This window comes from Camelus dromedarius, chromosome 17, assembly GCF_036321535.1.
Source record: "Camelus dromedarius isolate mCamDro1 chromosome 17, mCamDro1.pat, whole genome shotgun sequence".
Taxonomy (NCBI): domain Eukaryota; kingdom Metazoa; phylum Chordata; class Mammalia; order Artiodactyla; family Camelidae; genus Camelus; species Camelus dromedarius.
In genome coordinates, this window is record NC_087452.1 from 41,642,744 (window position 1) to 41,668,766 (window position 26,023).

The 26,023-nt window shown below is 56.3% G+C and overlaps 1 protein-coding gene across 8 annotated transcripts in view; it reads right to left on the bottom strand.

The window, feature by feature from the left end:
- VILL (villin like) overlaps positions 1–24,026 on the bottom strand; it is a 32,637-nt gene extending 8,611 nt beyond the window's left edge. Inside the window, exons 1-22 of one of the 8 annotated variants that reach the window (XM_064496737.1) lie at positions 23,793–24,026; positions 20,296–20,435; positions 19,465–19,575; positions 13,665–13,731; positions 13,396–13,470; positions 12,869–13,074; positions 11,515–11,623; positions 10,134–10,244; positions 9,621–9,820; positions 9,291–9,369; positions 9,101–9,199; positions 8,317–8,455; positions 8,062–8,162; positions 6,096–6,233; positions 5,832–5,852; positions 5,144–5,323; positions 4,412–4,557; positions 3,305–3,449; positions 1,437–1,622; positions 1,197–1,268; positions 754–1,053; positions 253–504 (exon numbers count right to left, since the gene is read on the bottom strand). In XM_064496737.1, coding sequence (XP_064352807.1) covers positions 391–504; positions 754–1,053; positions 1,197–1,268; positions 1,437–1,622; positions 3,305–3,449; positions 4,412–4,557; positions 5,144–5,323; positions 5,832–5,852; positions 6,096–6,233; positions 8,062–8,162; positions 8,317–8,455; positions 9,101–9,199; positions 9,291–9,369; positions 9,621–9,820; positions 10,134–10,244; positions 11,515–11,623; positions 12,869–13,074; positions 13,396–13,470; positions 13,665–13,731; positions 19,465–19,484 — 2,508 coding nt within the window. In that variant the 5' untranslated portion in view covers positions 19,485–19,575; positions 20,296–20,435; positions 23,793–24,026 and the 3' untranslated portion in view covers positions 253–390. Of the gene's footprint in view, positions 1–252; positions 505–753; positions 1,054–1,196; positions 1,269–1,436; positions 1,623–3,304; positions 3,450–4,411; positions 4,558–5,143; positions 5,324–5,831; positions 5,991–6,095; positions 6,234–8,061; positions 8,163–8,316; positions 8,456–9,100; positions 9,200–9,290; positions 9,370–9,620; positions 9,821–10,133; positions 10,245–11,514; positions 11,624–12,868; positions 13,075–13,395; positions 13,471–13,664; positions 13,732–18,243; positions 18,324–19,464; positions 19,576–20,295; positions 20,908–23,792 lie in introns of those variants that run through there. The other 7 variants (XM_031469953.2, XM_031469951.2, XM_064496736.1 and 4 more) reach the window with 7 other exon arrangements.
- Positions 24,027–26,023: the final 1,997 nt, after the last annotated feature.

Here is a 26,023-nt window from a genome sequence, read left to right on the forward strand (position 1 = left end):
CCTGAACACCAGAAAATCACTGTAAAGTATGTGTGTATGTGTCCCAGAGCACTGGGGCCCCAGCACCTCACTCTCCACTTCTCCACACTCACACTGGAGTCAGTGGGTCTGTCCCCCTGGGCAGGAAGGACTGGCAAGAAACAAACCCCTCTGCGGTGGAGGGTATGGAGGGCTTGGTCTTTGGAATGTCCTGCTCCCCCCAAAGGCATCCCTAACTGAGTGACCCAGACCCGAAAGGCCCCTCACCACACCTTGTGATGACCACAGGCTTTTATTTTAGTGACCCAGGCGTCTCTGAGTAGAGACTGCCAGGAGGGCCTCCCCAGGGCCTCAGGTGGGTGTCAGGAGGTGCCCGCGGGGGTCTGGCCATGTGAGGGGCAGGGCCTGGGTTCAGAAGAAGCCGAGCTGCTTCTTCTGCTGCTGCTGCCTCCACTTGGCCATGCTGTAGAACTCCTCCTTGGACTTCCCAAAGATATCTTGGAAGTCAGAGTCTGAGAGATAGAACTGGGCAGGGGATGGGAGACGCAAAGGAAGTGGGGTTATCGATTGAGCCCAGAACCCCGTCCCGCCCACCCAGAAGTGTCATCCTCTCCCACATCTCTCGGCCCATCACCCCATCTGGAACAGATCTCTGGGCAGCCTGTCCACTTGCCCACCGTCAGTGGGGCATGCCCCGGGCGGCTCCAGCTCAGCTTTAGATGCACTACCAGTGCTGGGGCAGTGAGTGGGTGGCAGAGGGTCTCAGGCACCCACCTCCTTATGGGCTGGGTCCACGCCCTCTGGCAGGTCCTCAGCGGCCTGGTGCATGAGCTGTTCTCGGGGCAGGCCCCCGTTGCTCACGCATCTGGGGCTGCTGGGGTAGCTGCTGGTGCTGGTGCTGGTGCTGGTGCTGGTGCTGGTGCTTCTGCTGGTGCTGGCACCACCACAGTCCGCCTTGGGGCCCAGCGCCAGCTCGTTCTCTGAGCTGTCCTCGGAGCCCTTGAGGGCCTGCTGGGCCAACGGGCCTGCCCTGCCACTGACTGGCCACCTGGACATCTGGAAGTTGTTGATCTCCTGTCAGGAGAGGGGACTCAGGCTGGGGAAGATGGGGGAAAGGCTCCCACAGGAGGCCACCAGGAGCCCACCGGCCCTCTTGTCCCCAAATGCCACCCCTGCCCCCTCCCAGGGTCCAGACCTCTGGAGGCCCCAGTACGCACTGCTGTTATCTCAGAGATGGCAGATACTGCTCCCAGGCTGCCCTCCACCACCTCCTCATAGGACTGGTTGTTCTAGGGGCAAGAACCAGGACAGGGTGAGATGGAGGGGCACCCATGGGAGCCAGCAATGGGCCTAAGGACAAGACCTGGTTCCCTACCCCCGACCCTGGAGGTCCCTGGACAGGGCAGGCCCCTCTCCCCAGATTAGGGAGGAGGTGGGGGGCTCCCGGCCTCACTCACGGTCCATTTGTAGGGGTCCCAGGTGAGGAACCATCCTGTGAAGGTGGGAGGCTCGTGGCCCTGCTTGACCAGCACGATGGGCGTGGCCAGGCTCCTCCCTGCCGGGTGGGTCCTCAGGTACTCCTGGCCCCAAGCCACCACCTCCTGCTTCTGCTGGCTCGCAGCTTCCCCCAGCCACAGGAAGATCTGGGCCACAGAGGGGGCCTGGCCTTGGGTGGGGGGAGCTGACCACTTCCTTCCCACCCCTGTCCCTCAGGTGGTCTCAGAAGCCCCCACACACATCCCAGCCAACCAGACCCGCCCAGCAGGCCAGCCGCACACCCACACACCCATAAACACGCCAGAAGGTCATAGGCACGCCTGTGTGCAACCAATCCACAAATATTCACTGAGCACCGACTGTGTGCCAGGGACTGCTCTAGGCACAGGGGAGTCAACCATGAAAAAAAAACAGACCGAACTCCCTGCCCTCGAAGAGCTTTCATTTTACTGGGGGAGACACAAAAATAAGTAAAACATGTAGTATATCAGATGGAGAAAAATAAGGCAGGAAAAGCAGATGAGTGTGGTGTGTGCGGGAGTACTGTCATTTTAAATTAAGAGTCAGGCAGAGCCTTACTGAGAAGATGACATTTGAGCCAAGATCTGAGGGAGGTGGGAGAGCAAGTCACATGTATATCTTGGTGGAGGGGAGTGTTCTGAGTGGAGGAAACAATCAGTGCAAAGGCCCTGAGCCTGCCAGCATGTTTGGGGAGTGGCCAGGAAGCCATGGTGGCTGGAGCGGAGGGAGTGGAGGGGCAAGTGGAGGCGGGGGGACGGGGCTGGAGGAAGGGCTTTGTTGTGCTCAGAGTCAGATGGGAGCCTGTAGGCCTCCTCACCACATTCACACAGAGTCCCAGGCACAGTGACACAGACACACACATACACACACACGCACGACCACAGCTATACAGATGCACAATAATCAGTCACCACCCAGCCAGACAGCAAGTCACACCCACACTGTCACCCACATTCACACATAGTCGCACATAAACACAACCGCACTGGATCACACGGTTAGCACTGCCTGAAAAACACAGGTAGCCTGAAACACCATTGCATCCAGCCACACAGAAACATGGTGACACAGTCACCTGGGCACCCACACCTGCAGCCAGGCACACAGCCTCTCACACAGTGCCACTGGTTATGGTTGGTGACAGCCAATCACTCGACCACACAGCCATTACACACAGCCACATACACAAAGGCAAATCAGTCACATGGACAGACAAATGACAATGAAAATACAACCATACAGAATCTATGGGATGCAGCAAAAGCAGTCCTAAGAGGGAAGTTCATAACAATATAGGCCTTCCTTAAACAAGAAAAATCTCAAAAAAACTTTACCACCTGAAAGAATCAGAAAAAGAACAAACAAAACCTAAAGTCAGCAGGAGGGAGGGAATAATGAAGATCAGAGAGGAAACGAATAAACTAGAGATCAAATGCAGGCACACAGAGGCACCACAAACACACACACACACAGAGTCACTCTACAGCCTAACACGTCAGCCACAGGCACACAGTCACCCCACACACCGTCACAAGGTACATGGAGTTATACCCAACTATAAAACTGGTCACGACCACACGTGAGATCCAGACACACAGCCACACTCTCCCACTGCCTTTCTGGGACAGAGTACCCTCTATCTCTTATCCATGGTCACACAGTCACTCAGTGTCATAGGGTCATAGATAGTCACACACTCATCTGCAGCCTCATACACAGTCTCATGGCTAGAAACACAAAGTCACACACACTCCCACCCAGTTACACAGGCGCTGATACACCCCATTCACACCCGGGGCTGCCGTACCTCCTGCCAGGTGTCCAGTAACATGACGTCATACTTGTCCAGGTCCTCTTGGCTAAAGAACACCACTTCCGTGAGGACCAGGTGGCCTGTCTGGCTGGAGCACTCGAACAGTCGGGGCTGGAAGCCGGACATATCCACGGGGAGCCTGGCCAGCATGGCACAGGCCGTGAGGGGCGCAAAGAGACCAGCCGGGCTAAGCCAGCCCTCAGCACAGGGGCCTCTCCCCCGGGCTGGGACACATCCCTTCCTGGAGCAGGAGGCACTGGCTCTGCCTCTGAGTTCCCCCATCCCACGAGCCCCTCCAGGAATGCCCTGCCCCTCTCTAGGCCTCCAGGTCCCCATGTGTCCATGGGGAAAGCATGTCCAGCCACAGGCTTCTGTGGCCCAAGCTGTCCCGTGAATTTCCCCAGGAGGGAGGGAAGGAAGGGACAGCTGGCTTAGTGTGGAGGGAGGAGTCACTGGTCCCACCCCTGGCCGGGAGCCCGGGAGCCAGGCGTCAGGCCCAAGGTGGGAGGAAGGAAGCTAGGCCGAGGGGGCAGACGGCAGCACTCAGGAGCTCAGGAGACTTGGGGGGGTATAGGGCACAGTCAGGGCCCAGAGACACAGAGCGGACCGTACTCTGCTCCCTGTCCCTGTGAGGCCTCCCTCTGCCCTCCTCTCCCAAACACACCCTTACCCATTTACACACCACGCACATTGTTCTCGCACACTCCACACACACTGCTCACCCATATGGCATTTTACACTATACCCTGGGACATCCCCCCTGAGGACTGTGGGGTTGGGGAACGGCATTTTCCCCTTTGGCCCTCTGCCAATGGGATGGTCCAGGACAGGGACCATGCAGGGAGCACATTCTGCCAGCAGAGGGAGCCACTGCCCTGCTCTCCCGGCATCTTCCTGCTCAAAGTTGGTGGTGGGGTGGCGCGGGGACTGAGGAGGGAAGAGTAGGCTGTGCTCCTGGGAGCTCCTGGGTCAGGGAGCCGAGTTCTCGGTTCTAGTCTGGCCTCTCCAGCTCCCTGTGTGATCCTTAATTAGTCACCCACCCTCTCGGGCCTCAGTTTCCTCCTCTGGGTCAGGAGAGCACCCTCCTCCCCGCCTTGTCACCTCTTGTTGCTGGGGTAGGGCGCCCGGCCCCCCAGGGCCTCCCAGAAGTGAGGAGGCTCCTGACCCTCCAGCACTATTTCCTTGTTCTCCTTGGAGATGACAGTGACCACCGTCCGTGCCATCTCACGCTGGTCACCGCTGCAGCCCTACAGGCAAAGAGCTGGGTCGGGTCCTGCAGGGGGAGGGGTCTTCCCCTCCAGCCCCATGTCCTCCACCAGCGGGGCATGTGGGGAGCTGGGCCTGAGTCACGGGAGGCCAAGGCTTGATGGGCACACATGAGCAGGACCTCCCTTTCTCCTCCTCCTGGCTTCTGTCTCCTCAGCTGACCAGGTCACAGGGACTGGGACCCTCTCCAGGTCCAGAGCACAGGATGGGGATCTCAGGCTTGGAGATCATTCATGGTTTATGCTGAAGATTAGAGAAAACTCTGGCAATCTGGACTAGGCCTCCTCCTTTCCCCCAAGAGACTGGGGAAGGGACGTGGTCCCTGTAGGAGGCAGGAAGGAGGGGAGGCCACCTGGGCGCAGACTGGCTCTGACCCATGGATGCCCAGGTCCATCCGTCACTCTGTAGCTTCCCCCAGGTTCCAGAGGGGACACTGTGGCCTCTCTCCCACCCCCTTCTGGGCCTATCCGAGGCTGGACTTGGAGTTAGCCTCCCCTGTGGAGGGGACCCTTCCCTGGCCTGGAACCACTGTCCTGGGCATGAATCAGGGGGTCACTGCTGGGGTACCTTCCCAAACCAGAGGTAGCAGAAGCCGGTGGTGACCAGCAGGAAGATGTCACTGGAGTTGAGGGATGAGGCACGGGCTGGCACCTCCTCGGTCCAGGTGTTGTGGTTGTCGGTGCCTCGCATGTGGAAGAGCCTGGTGGCAGATGTCAGCTGCTCCTTCCCACTGTGTGCAGTGCTCCCCTACAAGAGGGCTGGGCCTTAGGCTGAGCCAAGGGCTCCCGGACTGCCTCCCTCTCCCAGGGGGACAGCGCCCTCGGGCTCCAGACCCCCTCTTGTTTTCTGGACCCTCTGAGTGTGGAATGTGAGGCTCCCATCTCTAGAATAGGGAACTTTCTAAATGGCTCCCTCCCCGATCTCCCAGGGGTCAGGGCACGGTTGCCCCAGGCCTGGAAGGCAGAAAGCGGGGAGCAGCTTTGCCTGCATGTGACCCAGGCATGACTGTTTCCCTTTCCATTCAGCTTCCTCCCCTGTGCCTCTGCTCTCTGGCTGGCTCTGTGGACAGGGCAAGAAACTCAGGCAGGGGTCACTCTTGGAGCTCTGGGGCCTAGGACAAGCAAGCCCCAGGAAGCTGAGGGTGGGAAGATTGGTCCCTGGCCGGCAGAGAAGGAGCTCAGTACGTGTGTGTAAAGGCTATGGGTCCATGGAGGAGCCGGAGAGGCTGTGACCACAGCAGCAAAGTGGGCCCTACCTGGAAGACCACCAGCTGGCCCTGGAAGATGGCAAGGAAGTGAGGGGGCTCGCTGCCCATGGTCACGTGCTCGTGCACCAGGGCTCCATGGTACAGGAGGTCGAGCTCCTCGGCATTGCTGCTCAGGGCCTTGATCTCCTGTGCGGAGGCCTGGAGGCCCTGAGGGTGGGGGTGGTGAGGGGCTGGCACAGCTCCAATATCCCACTCTCAGATCCTCAGCTCTGGGGCTTGAGAGTGCCCGCCACCCGCCTCAGGCCGGCACACCTGCCACAGGTACAGGAGGTACTGGATGTGGCCCATATTCCAGTATGTGTAGAGGACAAGGTAGCAGCTGCCTGCGCACAACTGTCCACAATGCTTGGGGTCCACGGGCTGCCTGCGTAAGTCCTGGATGCACCACACCTGGGGGGCAGGGAATCAATGGGCATAGATGGCGCCTCCGCCTGAACCAGCCCACCCACCCTGTATCCAGCCAGGAAGCTCCGTGCAGCCCGGAGGCCTGCCCTGTCTGTGCAGGCAAGGGGTTCGCCCCCAGCTGTGCCCACCCCACGCTCTGTGCTTCCCCCGTGGTCCCCAGCGACCCACCACACTCGCGCCAGCCTGAACTCAGCCGGGACTCTGAGTCGGCACGCGGTACCTGGGACATACAAGTGATGAGGACTCCAGAGGCTGCCAAGACAGACCTGAGCCCTGCCATACATGCCACTCCAGTCTGACCCCATCAGCTGCAGCCTGAGTTAGGTGCAGACAGGTCCTGCCCAGCTGCTCTCTGCTCAGTCCAGGGCAGGGGCAGTCGGGCAGAAGCCAGGCCTTGGGGATCTTGGAAAAATTTCCTTTTTTCAAGTGTCACTTGAAAAAGCAAAGCCTGTTCAAAGACTAAAAGGGAAACACTTCATCACACTTATCAGTGTGATTTCCTGTTCGTGTGGGAAGCCGAGCACGGGCTGTGGAGCCAGGCAGATCCCAGTTAAATCCAGCGTCACCCCCACTGGCAGTGAGATGTTTCCCAGCTTCAGTTGCCCCACCTGTAAAGTGGGGGTAATGATGCTTCCCTTGACTTGGCAAGAAACAATGTCAGGACATCCAGTGCCCCCACAGAGCCTGACAGCAGTCTTTGGAAAAGACCAGAGCACCCAGAATCCTGACTTTTGCAGAAGAGGCTGACTGCGACCAAACGCCTCCAGGAGCAACACTCACCTGGCAGCTAGGCCTCCTGGCTTGCGCCCTCCCCCTGTCTGCCTGCCAGTCTGCTGGAGGTCCCCCCCCCCCCGCCTTTGTGCTTGGGGCCTGGGCTGCAGAGCCCTCCTTCCTTCTGCCCTTGCCCTTCTCTCTGCTTTCCTGTTTCTCTTTTTCTCTCTCTCCCTGTTGGCCCCCTGTCTCCCTGGGCACCCCATCTCTCCCTGATCCCCTTTCTCCTCTCCCTGTGCCCTCATCTCTCCCTGTTCTGCATCCATCTCCTCCCCCAGCCTGTCTCCTCCCTCCTTCCCATCTTTCTCAGTCTCTCTCCTCTGCCTCCCCTTGTTCCCCCTCTTTGTCATCCTCTCTCCATGCTCCCCCTCCTCTCCCTTTACCCTGTCTCCTCCAGTCTCAGTCTCTCCCCACTCACTGCCCCACCAATCCATATTAGGACAAATGTTGGAGGGAACCTGGGAGAAACAATATTTTCTCTGACCTGGACCCACCCTGAGAACGAGCACCATTCACACAGGCCCAGCTGTACTTTTCCCATAATCTTACAGCATTCCACACCAGCCTCAGGGCTGAGGGGACCACAGCTTTTACCCCCATTTTATGCATTAAAAAAACGGAGGCCCTAAGGAATTAAGGGCCCTGCTCAGGGGTGAGCCAATAAGTCAACATGCAACTCAGCCCTGTACAGAGCCTGGAAGTGGCCCCCAACCCCTGCATCTTCCAGAACCCTGGTCTGAGACCAGACAGGTGGCTGTGTGTGACTGTGTGCTGGGGGTTGGGTGTGTTGGGCTGTGATCATGTGTAAGGTAGAGTTTGTACAGTTACGTGTTTGTAATTATGCACTCGGCTGTAAGTGCAATTACAGGGTGTGAGTGTGTGTCTATACTGTCATACGTATGATTGTGTCATAGATATATACATATGACAAAAGGGCACAATTAAGTGTCTGAGTGCTTCTGTGCCATGAGTATGTGGTGAGCAGGTGGCCGTGGCAGTCATACGGTTTACCTGAAGACAAAGCCAAGCCAGTGCCCCTCACCTCCACCTCCCCTGAGCCGTCGTCCACCATCCGGAGCTGGGCCGCTAGTTCAGGCTGGCTGTGCAGCTTGCCCACGTCCAGCTTTACCTGAAGCAATTTACCTGAGGGTGGGACAGAAGGTGTCCCCGCCCCGCCCATCCCGCTGGAAGCCCCCTCCAGCCACGCCCCCTCACATCCCATAGAGGTTCCCGGGCCCCGCCCCCCAGGAAGCCTCGGTTTGGAGCTCCGCCCTGCCCTCCGGCCACACCCCCTCACCTATCCCACGCGGATTCTTGTTCTTGCCCTGCTCCCCAGACCACGATTGGAAAAGCTGCTTGAACGCAGCCGACTCGGTGCCGTCGTTCACCACCTCAACGTTGGTGTAGCTCGGGTAGCCCTTGGCCTGGATGAAGCCCTGGGGTGGGGGCTCTGTCAGGCATGCAGCCCGAGGGCTCACTGCTCTGCTCCACCCACCAGCTGCGGGGCCAGCCTTGCCCTGAGCAGCGGTAATTAACGGAACTCATGACCAGCTTAAGGAGCTGGCTTCAGCACTACCGACTTCTCCAAGGTCCCTGAGGACAGGCAGGGTCCCCTTAGTCCAGGCCTCAGGAAGGGCTGGCCATGACCGCGCGAGAGACCCCAGGCAGAGCCCTGCTACCCACTCCTGCAAAAGGAGGGAGTGCCAGTGCAGAAGGCTCTCAGATGCTGGTCTTCGCCGTCAGAGCCCTAAGGGCAGGCAGGCCTCAGGCCAGCAGTACGCCAGAGAGGGGCCAGGTGTTCCCCCTTGGACCCTCCAGCACAGCTGTGTCTCCTCCCTCAGACAGGGCAGTGGGTCTCCAGGCTTAGACCCCAGGGCAGGGTTATGTCCTCCACCAACAGACAGGACTCCCAGGACAGATGTATCCCCTAGCTGGCCCCAGGGCAAGATTATCTTTCCCTTCAGACCCCAAGACATGGATGTCTCCCAGCTTAGGCTGCAGGGTAGGGCCCTTTCCTCCCTCAGACCCCAGGGCCTCCACCTTCAAACTCCAGGGCAGGGCTGTGTGCCTCTGAGACTCACCAGAGCCCGGCGGAAGGAAGCCTTTTTCTCCTGGAGGCTGGACATGCATCCCTGCCACACGTAGATCTTGAAACCACCTTGGTCCAGGATGTAGCAGTCCTGAGACCGAGAGTGAGGCTGGTCAGTAGAGGGGTTGGGATTGTAGGGTAGGTGGGGATGGATGGGGTGGCTGGGGCTGGGCCTGCCTTACCTCCTTCTGCAGTAGGTCTTGGGTCAGTGGGCAGGTCGCCAACTCCTGGACAACCAGGTCCTTGCCCTTCTCATAGACACTAGGGGACAGGCATCCAGATGTGGGCAGCTCAGCCTGTCCCTGGCCTGGCTCCACTCTAGCTACCCACCTCTACCCAGAGGCAGAAGGTATGGGGGCTGGAGCCCTGAGTTGAGGTCCCACACGGCTTGCCCCAGAAACTCACGAGCTTTTTCTGGAGGGCTTCCTAGAGACACTGTGTTATTGCAGGAATGATGGACATGCAGGCCCAGGCTATTCCACTCACCCCACCCGCTCCCAAGGTCTGCTCACTGGTAGAGGCGGACACTGGGCTTCTGCAGTTGGTTAATACTCTTGGTGGGCGTGGTGGCATGCAGGTTGCCCACTCTGCAGCCCAGCACAGCTTCCATGATCTGCATGAGGTCAGTGGCTTTAGCCTCATCATCCACCACGCCAATCTGTGCACGGCCACCACGCTCCTGGTCCTGGAGGCTGCGGGTCAGGGCCAGGCCCTGCAGGAGCGGTCCCGGTGGTCAGGGCATCCCCAGCAGGCTCCGCCCCCTCACCTCTCAGGCAGTCCAGTCCTGATCCTTCCTGTCACTGCTTAGCTCCCAGAGGCTGGGGGCAAGGGGAGGCACACCCTTATCCTGGCATCCAACGGTACCACCACCGCAGGATCTTGACTCTGCTTGTACCTAGCAGGTGCTCCTCAGGTTCTCAGGCAGAGAGCCAAGCCCCCCTCTTGGGGTGGCTGGAGGATGGGCACCTGGAGGACCACCCCTCTCCCTGAGCCCTGCACCCCTTAGTTCCCAGGCACATACTGACCCGTGCCTTCTCGGCAATGCTGGTCTTCGGCCCATTCCACTGGATCATCATCCTGCCCAGGTCCAGCAGGAAGATGTCTCCCTTATTAAAGCTGTTCCAGGAGAGCTCCACCTGCCAGAGCCAGGGGGACAGGGAGGGAGACAGGGCATCACCCCAGGTGGAGGGGCACCACACCTGTCCCTGCCTATGTGAGCACAGCTTTGGTGTGTCACTTGTGTGTGTGAAGCTGTGTGCAGCTGGGTATATGTGTGAGTGTGACACCGCTCTTAAGTTTTGCAGGCATGCATCCGTGTAACCATGTGAGACCTCAAGGGTCACTCTGTGTATGCGGCTGGGGGCTGGGTGCATCTGTGTGTGTGTGTGACCGCAGGTGACGCTGCATTTCACAGGGTGTCTGTGACTGAGAATGACACTTCTCCCTCAATGCACGTCTGTAGCTGTCCATGTGTGAACAGATGGACAGATGTATACAAGTGGGACATTTGCGTCAGTTTATCCACAGGCGTGGATGTGTCTGTACATGTACTCGTGGACACAAGTCGGGGTACATCCAATGTGAACAAGTGTGTGGGCTCCCGGTGACAGTGTAGGTGTGCCTGTGTGAGGGATGGTGTGTCATCTGTGGATAAGGGCAATTATCATCCCAACAGAGACACTTCTGAGAGTAAAAGTGGGGGCTCTAAATAATTATATCAGAAAAACAGGCAAAACCTGGGGCTGCACGCTGGCCCTGCACAATCAGGGATGTATGGTCACTGAATCAGTGGGTGACACAGTGTGAGCCTGGGTAGGAAGGTCTGTGAGTCACAGAGCTGCCACATACCATGTAGACAGTAACATGCACAACTCAGGTGTGACCCTTCACATCACAGGCATCAAACTCCTGATTGTTCATCACACCAGCTGGGAGTAAAATTTCTTGTTCTCATAAGAACATTGGTATTCTGACAGATGGAAGGAAGGGGCACTCTATGGACTGCGTGGCCCCAGGGTAACAGTGGGAGACACTGTGTGTGCCTATAGGTGACCATGACAGTGTGTATGAGGGTGTGGGGCTGTGCACCCCACTCCAAATCACGCTACTTCCCACTGTGCTGTTGACAAGGGCCCTCCAGGTGCACCACCTTGTCTGCCTCACCTCCTTGGTTCGTAATGTGCCCATGAAACAGAAGAGGAAACTGAGGGTCAGAGGAGCCATGGCAGGGGCGAGGGGGTGCTGGGAGCCTGGCTCTGCCTTTTCTCCCGTCATCAGGCTCAGCCATCTGGGAATGCTGACTGCCTGCGTTTCCCCGGTCCCCTGCCACCCTCCATACTTCCCTATACTCCAGTACGTGCAGTCCAACTGAGTCCAAGGTCAAGGGGCATCCCTGGCAGCCCTCACCTCAGCGGCTGACACATGCTTCCTCCCTCTGATGTGCAGCAGTCGCTGGATGTTGTACATGTTGGTCTCCACGTGACTGAGGCCAGAGGCCAGGCCTCCCTTCCTGTAGCTGAGGAGAGCATGGGGTCTCATGTGAGACCACGTGCTGCCACGTGCAGGGGTGAGCTCAGATGTGAGCACATGCATGCGCGCATGTGGGGACCCACACGTGCCTGATACATGTGCGCAAGTAGCTATGAACATGTGTGCACAAGCACGTGGGGCATTGGTTTATCTGTGTGTAGATACGTGGACACGTGCATGTATACATGTATGCATGTGGGGCATAATGTGTATCTGTTTATCTGTGTGAGTATAGATGTGAGTGCCTGGGATTCACACAAATGCACGTATGTTTACATGGACATGAGTAGTCACAGGTGTGTAGTTGTGCCCATCTGTAGGCCGACATACATGGGGTGGCGTGTTTTCTGCAGGTATACATGTGCAGGTATACATGTGTGCACGTGTTTATGTATATGCTACGTACGTGTATTAGGTCCAACAGAGATGATCGAATACTGGCTATTTCCTTAGGTTCAACCGAATATATTGCAACTATTAATTTAACAAATATTTGAAGCAACTGACAGCAAAAGACATATTTCTACAGGGCACAGTAACATAAAGGCAAACAAAGCAACAGTGGTGTCCACTTCTGAGTATACACCCAAGAAAAATGAAAAACATATGTCCACACAAAAACTTGCATACAATAATGGACAGTGAGTAAACTTACGGCAGTAATCATTTCACAATATATGCAAGTCAAACCATTATGCTGTAACCTTAAACTTAGACAGTGCTGTATGTCAGTTACATATATCAGTACAACTGAAAAAAAAACCCCAAAACTTGTATACAAATGTCAATAACAGTATTACTCAGAACAGCTAAAAAGGGGGAACAACTCAAATGTCCAGTAAGTGATGAATACATAAATAAAATGTGGTGTATCTATACATGATGGTGTATAATTACATTTAAATGAAGTGTCCAGAGTAGGGAAATCTATACAGACGAGGGCAGGGAATACTGGGGAAAATGGAGAGCGCTGCTGAAGGGGAGGGGGCTGCTTTTTTGGGGTGATGAAAATGTTCTACCATGGTGGTAATGGTCGCAAAAGTCTAAATATACTAAAAACCACAGAGCTGCATACTTTAAATGGGTAGGTTGTATGGTACGATTTGCATGTTAATAAGTTATTCCTCCCCCCCCCCCAAACCCACCCCACACATTGTGACGAGGGAGATACTCGCCCCTGGCTGTGGGCCACCCCACAGCCCCTTTCCCACCGCCCCTGCCCCTCACTCACATGATTCCCCGGCGGAAGTAGCTGAGAAAACAGGCGGACTCGTGGCCCTGCGCCTCGCGGTGCTGCACGGTGGCGCCACCCAGCGCCTCCTGCAGGTGCTGCACGAAGGAGCCCGCCGCGTCCTCCGCGTCCCGGCTCGCCTCCTTCCCCACCCAGTAGTGCAGGTCTTTGGAGGCCCCCTGTGTGGCCTTCAGGCTCTGAGGGACCTAGGGCCCAGGTGTTTGTGTCTGTGTGTCTGTGTGTGGAGGGATGAGGTCCCAGGGCTGGGGTGGGGCCCCAGGCAGAGATGAAGACCAAGGTCGAGGATGTACCAAGGGCTTTGGGGGAGATGGCTTCCACCCGCCGGAGATGGAGAATGGGGAGGGAAGGGTGAAGGGGCTTCAAGGGCAGCAGCGCCCCACCCCACCTTGGGATGCGATTCTCGGGCTCCTAGCCAGGCTCTCCCCAGGGCGTAGCTTAGTCTGCACCATCCACCCCTCAACTGGACCAGGACCCGCCCCGCCCCGACAGACTCTTCAAGTGCTCACGTGCAGAACGATGTAGCAGTGTTCTTCGAAGAAGTTCCTATAAGCCCGTCTGGGGACCGGCACCATCTTCAGATTCTGGGAGAGAAGGGTGCCTAGTGCCATCTCGGGAGAGACACCTCCTCCTAACCCTGCCCCATGACCCTCTGGGGTGGGGTTGGCCCTCTGGGGTGGGGTTGGGAGGGAGCTCTGAGTCGCCGGCGGGAGAAACCTCGTCTCAGAGACCCGCACACTCTGTGTCACTTGCTCTTCTGTCTGGTCCTGCCACTCACCTCAATGATCCATATGTGGAGGTCCCTGTGGCTCTCCATGGCTGGGAGGCCCTTGTTGGTGTCCATCCTAGGTCAGGCAGGGGAGAGGGAGGGAACAAGAGCCAGAGTCCTTAGGCAGTGGCTGCCCGTACTGTGGGCTCCAAGCGAGAGTTGTCCTTACCCACAGCTCCCCAAAGCACCTTCATCATAGACTGTGCCTTTCATTAGGCACACAGGTGGCTATGGGAACACAAGTGCCAGCAAACCAGGACAGGTACCACAGACGGTGGCACAGAGGCTTTGCAAACTGGGATCTGGCTTGCCGTCTGTGTCTGTGCTCTTGAAACAGGGCTGAGCTCTGTGGACAGTAACAGGCTTTGAGTCTACGGACAACCTCTGCAAACAGGGAGTTAGAAACAGGCGGTACAGACAGACATGGGTCTGCAGTCAGGGGAAGTCCCCGTGGACAGCGATAGGTTATGCAGACAGGCAAAGCTCTGCTAGTAACAACAGATGCTGCAGGCAGGGACAGACTGCGAATGGGGACAGGCTCCCAAAGAGAGAGAGGCTCTGCATACAAGGCAAACAGGCACAGGTCTTCCAGAGAGCTGGGAAATGGCCTTGCAAAGAGGCACTGTGCCTGCAGAAAGGGAGAGGCTGTGTAAACAGAAAAGGCTCTGCACACAAGCACAGGCTCTGCAAACAGGGACAGCTTTCCCAGACTGAAGGAAGCAATGCAACAGGCACAGGTCTCCTGACAAAGGTGGGTTCTGTCAACTGGGACCACCTTTGTAGGGGCAACCTCCACAAAGAGACACGGACTGCACCCTGGGAAATTCGGACTCAGACAGGCTGGGCATCAAGCAAAGGTTGTGAATGCTGAGAAGGGCTCTGGAAACAGCCCCAGGTTCTGCAGGTGTGGAGGAGCTTCGGAGAACTGGGAAAGGCTCTGCAAATGTGGATGAGGACAAGCTCTTAAGACAGGGACTCTGCATGAAGGACAGACTCGGCAGATATGGACAGACATGGAGAAAGGCAAGGCTCTGCAGACAGGCACAGAATCGTCAGTCAGGGAAATGCTTCCCAGACAGAGGCAGGCTCTGAAACAGGCAAAAACTCTCTGGGTGTGGTCAGGCTCTGCATGCAGGGACAGCCATGGGAAACAGCCTCAAACCCTGCATACAGGGAGATGGGAATGGGCTCGCAAACAATCATGAGCTCTGCAGAGAGATCCGGGCTCTGCAAAAAGACACAGGTTCTGCAGACAAAGCCTCTATCGATAGAGACTTTGCAGATAGAGAGAGGTTTTGTGAGCTCACACAGGCTCTGCAAACAGACAGACTCTGTTAACAGTGACAGCATCTTCAGAGAGGGCAGGACTTGCTGAAGTGAGCTGGCAGGGCAATCAGCTCTGTGTTCCAGCACAGATGCCCCAGATGTGCGCAACATCTTGAAACAGGGTTTTGTAGAGAGCCCAGGTTCTGCAAACAAGGACAGTCTTTATTGAAAAGGATGAGTTCTAGAAACAGATAAAGTCTTTGTGAAGAGGGACAGGTTCTGATAACAAGTACACATGGAATTAGGAACAGACTGTGCAGACAGACTGGGCTCTGCCAACAAGGGATGTGCTCCCAGGCAGACACAGCGTCCCCTGGTGGTGGGAAACTCCTCCTATGAATAGAGCCTGCAGACAGACAGTTTCTATCCAGGGATGTTCAGATAAGCTGTGGAAAGGCCCCGAAAAAGGTCACAGACTGTACAGATAGGGTTCAGGTTCTGCAGACAGAACCAGGCTCTGAAATAGGAAGAGACTCTGTGAACAGGGACACGGTCTAGAGACAGAGATACTTCCTGCAGAGGAAACAGGTTCTGCTGACAGGGACAGGTACTGTAAACAGACAGAGCTTTGTAAACAGGGACATTGTCTTTAGGCAGAAAGAGGTGTCCCAGACAAGGACGCAGGACAAGCCCGGTAGACAGGGACAGGCTTGCCTGTAGGGCACCTTTTGCAATAAATGCATATTTTATCCATGGGGCAATAAGGACAGACTGTTTACAAAGCCCCAGGTTCTGAAAAAAGACAGACTCTCAAAACAGGCTCGGGACAGAAAGAGGCTCTGCAGAGAAGATAGAGGTTCTGCAAACCCAGGGCGGACTCTGCACACATGGACTGTCTTTGAAGACGGTGAGAGACTCTGCAGCAAGTGACAGGCTTAGCTAACATGAGTGGATTGGGTAAATCAGGCCAAAACACTCTTAAATTCTTGAAACAGAACTGAACGCTTAATGCACACAGACTCAGAAAATAGCCCCCAGCTCTGCAAACAGCGATTTAGCTGTGCTTCGACCATCGTTCTGAGCGCTCACAGGAGAGAGAAGTGTGGAATGAGAGGTATCTGGGGAAGAAGAGGGGGCTCTGGATTTTGTTACATGTCGCCAGATGACTCTCAACTACCCCAGGCTTCCCTGCACCCCTCCTTCAGAAACTTCTGTGTGAAGTTTGGTCATTCCTTCACCCCTGGCAGTTCTTTTGACAGCTAAATTAAGTTGCTGCCAGCTGCAACTTTTCCTTCTTGCTGCTGCTTAGCTCAACAGACCCAGAGGTCCCTTCTTTCTTAATTTCTCACTCCTGGTGGCCCTGATGTGGTGTTCACTCGCCCTACCCCATCCCCCACTCCACTCCAGCCCTGTCGTATCAGCAGGAGGAACACCCTTGACTTGGCTGATCCTGAATGACCAGGGGAAACAGGTGGGAGGGGAGATACAGACTTACTGAATCAGAACAACAGCATGACAGGTGGCAGCGACTGGCCTGCATTCCTTACGCCTTCATCCAGGCCAGACACAGGCCTTGGTTAGCTCACAGTGCACTATAGGAAGCACCTAGCTCTCTCAAAGGGGACCAAGGTGGCCAGACGTGTGTGAGTGTGTGTGTGTGTGTGGTGGGAGGGAGTAGGGGGAGCTGCCCAGAGCAGGGCAGGCAGAGGGGGGTCCTGCTGGGGCTAGAGCTGCCCCCCTGAACCTGTGCTGCAGACCCCGTGTGCTGTGGGCCTGGTCTCCTCACTAGAGCAGAGGATTCCCGGGGCCAGGGGCTTGTCCTCTTGTTTACTGCACTCAGAAGTGCTGCTGCAGTAATGGCCTGTTGCTGTGACAGTGTCACGAGTGACAGGCAGACACGGTGACCACGTGATGGTGCTCAAGCAACAGAAAACATGTGATGAAATCGAGTGACAGGCATCGTGACATTCAATGGTGGCAGACAGAAGCAGTGACCAGTGATAATGACCAGGGCACAGGCAGGCAGTGACCAAAGGCATAGACTGCGCGCTGTAGATCATGGAAGTGTGAAAACTGACAAGAGGACTGGCTGGCTCAGCACAGTGGGCACCAGGGCCCCATGTGGGACAGGGAAGTCAGACTGTGGCCAGGACGTTGGGACTGGGCTGGTTTCACTGGGCAGGGAAGCCATCACCTCCAGGGGACTGGGAGGGGGACCTGATATCCAGGGCCAGCCTGGGGAGCCAAACTCTCAGGCTCCAGGACCTGAGGCCTCATCCCCACATAACCTGTGTTCACCAGCTTCCAGCTAGGCTCTGGCGGGATGGAGAGGGATGCTCAAAGGGTGGGGGCCCTCTCTCCCCAGCACCCTCTCCTTCCCCCAGGAGGTCCCTCCCCTCCCCAGAGCATCCCTTCTGACCCACCAAGCTCTCCCACCTGAGCAACTCCCTTCCATCACCCACCCTGACTGGGACTCCCACACCCAGTGTCCTTGCCTCCTACAAAAGCCCCCTTCTATTTCCTGGGGGCTCTCTCCACCTGGGGCCCCCTTTCTCTCCCAGATGCCCAGTTCCTCCTCTGATATACCCTTCTTTCCCGGTGTACCCCTCCTTCCCGGGGTGCCCCCTCCCCCCATGCGTCCTTCCACCCCGGAGCTCCCTCTGTCCTGACTCTACCTCCTCGCTCTCCATGTCCCCTTCCTCCTCCAGACACCCCCTTCTGTCCCCCAGCACCCCCTCCTTTCCCTGAGTGCCCCCCTCATACCCCTTTCCTGCCCTAATGCACCCTCTCTCCCTGGCCTCCTCTTCTCTCCCGAGTTCTCCTCTCCCCCAGGGGCTCCCTTTCTTCTCCAGATGTCCCCTTCCCTCCTCGGTGCCCCACCTTTCCTCCAGGTGCCCCCTCTCTCTACCCAAGGCCCCTTCCCTCCTTTGGTGCCCCTTTCTTTCCCGGCAACTTCCTCCTCCAGAGGCACCTGTGAAGAGGCGGACCCTGAGGTCACTTTGGCGACTTCCAGGAAGGGGGGAGGGGCCCTGCCGGCTGGAGTGGGAAGAGGGGGCAGGGCCCAGGCCCTAGGCGTATGGACTCTGCGGGACATGGACAACCCCCCACCCCATAGAAAATCTGCCACTTTCTGCCCTGAGGGTTGCTCTGGCTGTGTCCTCCCTCCCCCCACCAGTGTTCTCACCTGCTGGGCTACTCGGTGCCTCCCCAGTTCTGCTGGCCCCTCGGCCACTCTGAGCCCAGTGACCCCACGCTGTACACCCCTAATTCGGAACAGCCCCACCTCACCCGGGTCCCGGAGCCCCCTCTAGGCCTGGCCTACCTGCTGGAAACTGCTGGCGCCTTCACCCAGCCTGTGGGCAGTGCTGGGCCTGGCGTGGGGCCAGGCTCTGCCCATCGCCCGCCTCTCCACTGTAACTCAATCCCTGCTCCGCCCCATGCGACACACCCCAGTGCTCTGTGGGTTGGGCATTCACACTGATTCAGTTAATTAGTCAATCAACAAATATTGACCCAGCTCTCTGAGAGTCCTTCCCCTCCCCAGGGCCATGGCTGGTCTGCCAGGGCTCACCTCCTGGGTACTGGTGGCCAGAAAGAGCTGGGATAGAGGACTAGACTGGCCCAAAATGTGGGCTGTGGAATCTACTTCCCTTCTGAGAGTCCCTGATCCCTATCTCCAGCAGGCCAGGCCACCGAGACCCAGGTCACTTCAGGAGGTGGGGAAGGTGGCCAGGGCTCCCTCTAGCATCTCTGCCGTCCTCCCCTCCCCAAGTTTGGGCCCACTGCCAGGCACAGCCCTCCCCGGGGAGCCCTGATACCCATCGTGGGAGAGGCCAGGCCCTTGCAGGGAAGATGCCTCTCCCACGCCTCGCTGCCTCCTCCTTTCCTTCCTTATGGTGGGATGGGGGAGAGCTGGAAACAGAGCCTTCCAGAAACTCCAGGGGCATAGCCACCCCTTACCTTAGACCACAGGCCTCAGTCTGAGCTATAGCCCAGGCCATGCGGATGCCCCTTTCAGTGCAGACACACTGCTAAAAGCTGCCCATTGGCCTTAAGACCCTTTCCCCATGTCCAGTCTCCACCCTTCTGCTCCCTGTCACAAGGTAGGGGGTCCCACTGTGCCACTGTGTGATTGTTTAACAGATGCAGTTACTGGGTCCCTGTCTGTGTCGCAGGGCACTTGGACAGTCCCTGTGTGTGTCTGACCTCAAGTGTGGGAGAATGGCTGTCTGAGCCTCTGTTCCCATTTGTGACGGTGTGTGTTTGGCTCCACCTGCACATACCTGTTTCTCCATCTCCTTTTGGCCCCATGCCTGCCAAATCCTGGTACTCACTTCTCTCCACCTTATCTCAGATTCTCTCCTCTGTCCATCCTTTGTTCCCGCATCTTCTGCAAATGGATCCTTCCTAGTTCCCAGTGTCCCCTCTCAGCAAAGCTGGGAGTGGCCCGTTGTCTTCATCTTAACCTCCCTCTCACCGAGCAGGGACCCTGCTGTGAACCCCTTCCTCCTGAAACCGCCCACAGCCCAAGTTTTCTCCTCACCTCATTGGCCTCTCTGCCATCTCCTTAGGGGCTTTTAAATGTCAGCAGGCCCGGAGTTCAGGCCTTCACCCAGTCTCCTTTCTGTTTCCTTCCCAGATGCCAGTCCCCAGGCTGTAAACATTGTGGAAATGCTAGTGTCTCCTGCAACCTCGACTCCCACTCCTCCTGAGCACACCCAGCCTCCATCTCCTCCATCTCTCCCGGCACATCTGCCCTCACACTTGCCGTTCACCTCAGGCCTCTCTCAGACCTGCCTCCTCAGAGCCTCCGGAAATGGCATGAACATCCAGCCAGCTGCTCAGGCCCCAAACCGGGGAGCTTCCCTGGGTTCCTCTCCTTTCCTCCCACCCACCAGACTGGCCAGTGGCTGCTTCATCCGGGTCCCTGGGCCTGGCCAGCCCTCCACGACTCCTGCCTGGTGCCAGGAGGCAGCCTCTCACACTAGTTGGCTGCATGAGCCTGCTTGGTGTCTCTTGGTCTCTCAGGCCCCTATGTCCATCCTTACACTGTAGCCAGAGGGATCTTTTAACCATAAATCGGATCACCCCACTCCCCACTTCAAACCTTCCCTAGAATTGAACCCCCAATTTCCTGTCCCTCTGGCAGCATCTCCCACTCTCCCCAGTTCTCACTACATTGGTCTTTTTGTCTCTGAAGACGCCAACCTCATTCTAGTCTCTGGACCTTTGCACTTGCTGTTTTCTCTGCCTGGAAGACCTCCCCTAGATCTTCCCATGGTTCCTCTTCCACATTCTGGACCAAAACCGAAATGGTACCTCCCTAGAGGGGCCTTCCCTGACTGTCTTAGCCAGAGCAGCCCCAGGTACTCACCATTTTCCTCTTCTTAGTGCCTTCCAACGCTGATGACCTCACTGATTTAGATCTCGTTTGGTGTCCACGTCCCAGCTGCAAGGTGAGCCCCTTGTGGGCAGGGCCTCGCTCACTGCTGGATCTCTTGTCTGGAATGGCGCCTGGAGCACAGTAGTTGCTTAATAAGCCTTTGTTGACATGCTTCTGTGGCCTGTGCCTGATCCAGGTTGAGGGGGTGTGTTTGGACCCTTTGCTGGGCTCTGTCCTGAAGCCAGCCTGGCACTGAGTCCTCGCCAAAGTCAGGCTCTAATGCCACCTGAAGCACCTGCTGGCTGAGTGACTTTGGGGATGTTCCTTGGGTGTTTTCTGAGCTGACATTTCCTCCTCCAAGAAGGCAGGGGAGGCCACATCCCTCCACCCCCGCTGTAAGCAGGACACACCACCTGACTGCATGCAGCCTCAGCAGCTTAGTGGGGGGCGCTGCAAAAGGACTTCTCCAAGTCCCCTGCCCTCAGAATTCTCTGGGTCCCTGGGACCCCGAAGAACTTAGGTGGGAAAAACTGCCCTACTCCAGAATGGCCCCACCCTGTAACCCGTGACCCCAGACCCTAGAGAAATGGCAGTGGGTCCAGGGCCTGGCCTGAGGCCTACCTGAGCAGCACCACTTGGTGCCTGGTGTGGACAAGCTCCAGCCCATGGGATCATACCCTTCTTGGCACAGAGAGAGGAAACTGGGGCCCAGGGTGGTGCTCACAGGCAGCCAGGATGCTACAAGGACAAGGGGGTGCCTGGCCTCTCCCTTCCTCCTCCCCAGTGCAAGAAGGGGCTCTGCCACTTCCTCCTTCTGCTGGGCCACACTCCTACGGATCTGGGCCTGGAGTCAGAAGGGCAGAGCCTGGCTTACTTTGACCAGCGCTGCCCTGGCCATGACCCTCCTCCTCTCTGCCCCGGTCCCACTGACCTCTTCCCGCCCCAGGCCCCCGCAGCCTGCCCCGACCTTGCCTAGCAGGTTCCAAGGACTTTCTCGGGGGTGGGTGGGGAGCGGCGCTACTGTTTCCTTTCTCCCCTCCTCCGGCTTATCTCTGAAGGTCCAGCGTCAGTATTGACAAAGGGGCGTAGGTGAGTGGGTGGGGCTGGTGCTAGCTGCCAGCCCTGCCCAGACCCCACCCCCAGGTTCCCTGAGCTCCAGTTCCCACGGCGGTGTCCTGGTGTCCCAGGTCTTATCCAAGTCCCCCTCAGACAGGTGCTTTCCTAGGGACCGGGTCCCTCAGGGGGTGAGCCCTCTGGAGCGCAGACAGGGGTGGGGCTGGGACAGGCCTGCCTGACTCGCCTCCTGGATCCCACTGCCTGGAAACATCCTCTCATGCCCTGGAGGAGAGCAGCCTTGGGCTCCCCTGGGTCACCCCTACCCTTGGCTGCAGGCCGCGGAGGGGCAGTGACAGTCACCAGGGCCTCATGGCCCAAGAGCGACTCCCCCAAGGGCGCCCTGGGAACTGCCAGGGCTGGAGGAGGTGGAGACTGGACAGTTACTGTGCCCGTGGGACCACGTGGAGTGCCTAAACCCAAGGACAGCCCAAAGAACAGCTCTAGGTCCCTGCGAACGAGAAGGTACCGTTGCCTTGTGTGGTCCTGCCCAGCCTGAGCACCCACCCCATCCAGACATATCTGGGGCCAAGATGGTACCCCCAATGCCGGGACACCAAGCCAGTAGCTGTTATTCACTTGGTGGGGAGATGGGGTGGGATTGCAAGAGTCGGTTCTATTCCTGGCAGCCAATGTGATCCAGTGCTCCAATGTGAGGTGGGGGTAGCTACCCTGCTCCCCACCTCAGCCTAGAAGCAGGGAGCTGTCAGCCAGCTGGGGCTCTTATTGGGACCTCCTCCTCACTCCCGCCTTAGAAAAATCTCCCAGTGTCCGTGTGGGATTTCGCTGTACTTTTATGGGTTTTCTGAATTTTTTGCAATGCACACACATCTGATCTTTCAGGTGAAGCAATGCATGTCATTTCCCCTAAGCCTTGCCCAGAGTCTCTCTGCTGTATCTCAGTGTCAGGCCTGGAACAGTCTGGGGGGACTTTCTTTTCCTCCACAGTTAGAGCAGGGGTTCTCAGCCCTGGTTGCACCTTTGAGTCATCTGGGGGCACTTAAAAACATGATGCCCACCCTCAGAGTCTCGGGTTTAAATGGTCTGGGGTGGACTTGATCTGTATTTGTTAAGAGCCCTCAGGTGATTCTAACGGACAGCCAGCACCGAGAATCTCTGAGCTAGGAGTTGGCGCTGTAACGGAGCAGGTGGACAATCTAGAGCTCGCATTTCCTCCTCCTGAGGACCCGAGGGTCCAGTGTGTTTTCCTCAGAGATCAGGCTGGTGGCCTTGCCAATTGGTGGCTCTGGCAGCTTTGATCCACGGGCAGCCCTGGGACAGGAGACGTGTGTCACGCAAGCACCCCAGGTATGCGCACAGTGCCACCAGGCCCCGATGCAGCCCTTATTCATAAGCTCGACTGATGGTTTGTCTTCCCAGGCAGGCTTCCCCACCCCCCCCGCCCCCAGCTTCCTGCCCAGGTCCTGAATGCTCAAACAAGAAAACCTCATGAGGTGAAATCTCCGTATGCCCAAGTCCCATGTAAGCGAACTCTTGATGGCCTGTTCCCTTCCCACCTATTCAGAGGACCTGTGTGCACTCACCGGGACACCCCAGCTTCAGGGGCACCCTCGATTCTCAACCACTTGTTCGTTTATACACAACCCTGTGAAGTGATCCAGAGGTGGCAGGGGGTGATTCGAGAGAAGGCAGGGGAGGGAAAGAGGGGACTGGGGAGCAGAGTGAAGGAGAGGAGGAGGGACAGAGAGGAACACAGCCTAGGAATCCTGAACCAGGGAGGATGCCGAAGTGACCTCTCTGGCTGGCCAGCCGCTCTACTGTGGAGAAGGCATTTAGGGGCACGGCACCAAGTAATGTGGGAGGTTTGGGTTTTGCCTCTGGGTAAGTACTAGGTTTCCTGGGCTGAAACACACACTGCCCTGTGTTCTTTGGGATGAATACACATGCCTGGCAGAACCCTGTATCCCTGTGACAGACAGAAGAGACTGCAGAGCACTGGCTCACTGGCCTCAGTTTTGTCATCCACAAAGTGGGGATAAGACCCGTTGGATAGGACTGTTGACCCTGGTGTTTTTTGTTATCTGAATTAGGTATTATTATGAAGAAACAGTCCTTAGAGTGGCAAGACTGTGGCCAAGGCTCTGCCAGGACTTCCCAGTGGGGAAGAGGTGGGGAGTGGGGCAGGTGGAGGGAGGACTTCTGGCCCCTAACACCTTCCCTTACAGAGGCTGGGCTGAGGGCAATATTTGTGGATGTACCACTGTGAGAAGACTGTCTTGGATAGCCTTCCTCTCCCTCTGGTCCCTTGCCATGCTTCATGTGGTAACCACAGCATCTCAGCCAGCAGACCCAAGGGCTAGGGTTTAGGTGGCACACACAGTGTGGCTCTGATGGGGCTGGGGGCTGGGGCTTACGGTTTCCTCAGGCTGCACTTGGAAGCCTGTTGGTGGGGCTGGAATCCTTGATGGTGAGTCAGACTGCTTCTGTCTGGGGAGAAGAAGCCAGGGTCCTAACACTGGGCAGAGCAGTTTCCCAGCTCCCCTTGGGGTCAAGGTCCGTGGCTCCAGAGATCCTGCAGTCCCGCTCCCATTCGCCCCTGCTCTCCAGAAGCTAGGGCACCGGGAGACACAAAGTGCCGGCGTGAGGCTGTGCAGCTGGGAAAGAACAGAGCATGCAGTGAGGAGAGATGCCAAGAAGCAGTCCATCCACAAGAGAGCGCAGTTTCATGTGTTTATTTTTGGCAGGAAGGAAATCATTGCAAACCTCTTGACTGACAATGCTCGCTCCTGGAAACTTGCACATTCCACATGTCATATTTCCCAAGTGATGCTGGGTGTTTATCACATTCAGATGTCCAACAGAAATCCATGACTACCCAGACACCAGCATCCCCACCACTTGGAAGGGGTATGTGTGTGTGTGTGTTAGTCTACAGAGAAGCTCCCTGGAGAATGGAACAGGAACATCAAATTTATAGTAAAAGAGGAACAGAGGCAGCCAGCGGATTGTGCACAAGTAAATGCAAGCATTCCAAACCACCCACTCCTCTTGAACCCTGGCATGCCAACTGTCCATCACAGCACCTTTAACAGCAGAGGCACAAACGTCACGAGTGTTTGACCATAGGGCTGTGTGGTTCTGGATCTAATTAGAAAGCCATCTTTAATATACACGGTTGGAAAAGGTTGCCAGGTTATCGACTTCACAGATTTCCTTTTTATACCAAAAGTTCCAATGCTGCCACCATGACAAGTCAGTGTCATTAGGGCGTCCTCATGTCTCCAAAGTCATTTCATCGAAATTGCACCATGTCAAAGGAGCTTCTCCACCAACCATCAGCTCTGACAGGTGGTTTCTTTTTAGTACACAGATGTGTTGTCTACAGACAGCTAATGGGTGAAACCACGGACCAACGTGTAGGATTCCAGAGCAATGGAAGACAGAGCAGTAACAACGTCAAGTGTGCCTGGGCACCTCTACCCAAGGCCCGGCCAGAGATGTCCTAACATCACAGGGGCCGGAGTCCACGACCCATGGTATCCTGTTCCAGATCTTAATGTAAAAAATATTTGTCCGGGAGACTCTATTTTAACCTGGTACAGAAAGGACCATGGAAACTCAGGAGGTCAGATTCCTCATTTGGCTAAAGAGTTGGGGGGTGTTTTGGTAACATGGGAAGAATATGGCACAGAGGAATAGCTGATAAGTTTCATTACATTTTAAAGCCCACAATTTAATAAAAGGTAATAATTAAAAACAATACCCGTATTTACCTTAAAAAACATAAACCCCAAACATTCATCTCATTTCTTGGCCTTAGGTTAGAATTCTATTGCTTCATTTACATGTCAATGATTTAAAAATATATATATATCGATATAGATATTTTGATTATGTACAGAAAGCAGAATCAAGGGTTAAAATAAGAAACGGAATTTTAGAGTGTGGTCAAATAAGGTGCACAGAACCCAGAACCCTCCGAGGGCTTGCTGCCCTCCTGAGACATTCTGTGTCTGTGGTGGCAGGAACCGGGCTCCCTCTCCAACAGCTCTGCACTGGCTCAGAGCTACAGTGCTCATGGTCACAGGGGCTATGAGGTGAAGTGTCTGGCTCAAGCCTGCCAAGTGTCTTCACTCCATCAGAAGTGGGGCACTATTCTCAGGTTCAATTCTCCTGGAACATTCTAGAATTTCAGTCCTCTCTGCCCCTTATTTCAAATAGGACCCTGGGATGCCAGCAATAAAGGGGGCAGGGGTGAGGATCTAAGGCGCTCATCAGGACTGATTTCCGTGTGGATTTCAACACACGACAGACACGTGACGGCGACATTCAAGACATTTAAGGCAGTGGGTTCATTTAATGACTAGTTTTCCAAATCAAGGTTTATGGCATGTGCAGGCCTGCCACGTAACTGTCATTTTCTGCAGTAATGCCAAGTGAGGGGCTGATTCTATTTTAACTGGCATGTGGATTACTGGGTTTGGAACACTCTGAACGTGGGGAGACCTGGTTACCCCTGAATACTTACTTCTTTTCTGAATGCACGGCGGTCCGCGGACCAAAGTGCTTTTGGGAAGACGTGATTGGCAGCTGGCTTCACTATTTGGTGAATGAAAGCAAAAGAGAAATTTTACTTTGACCCCCA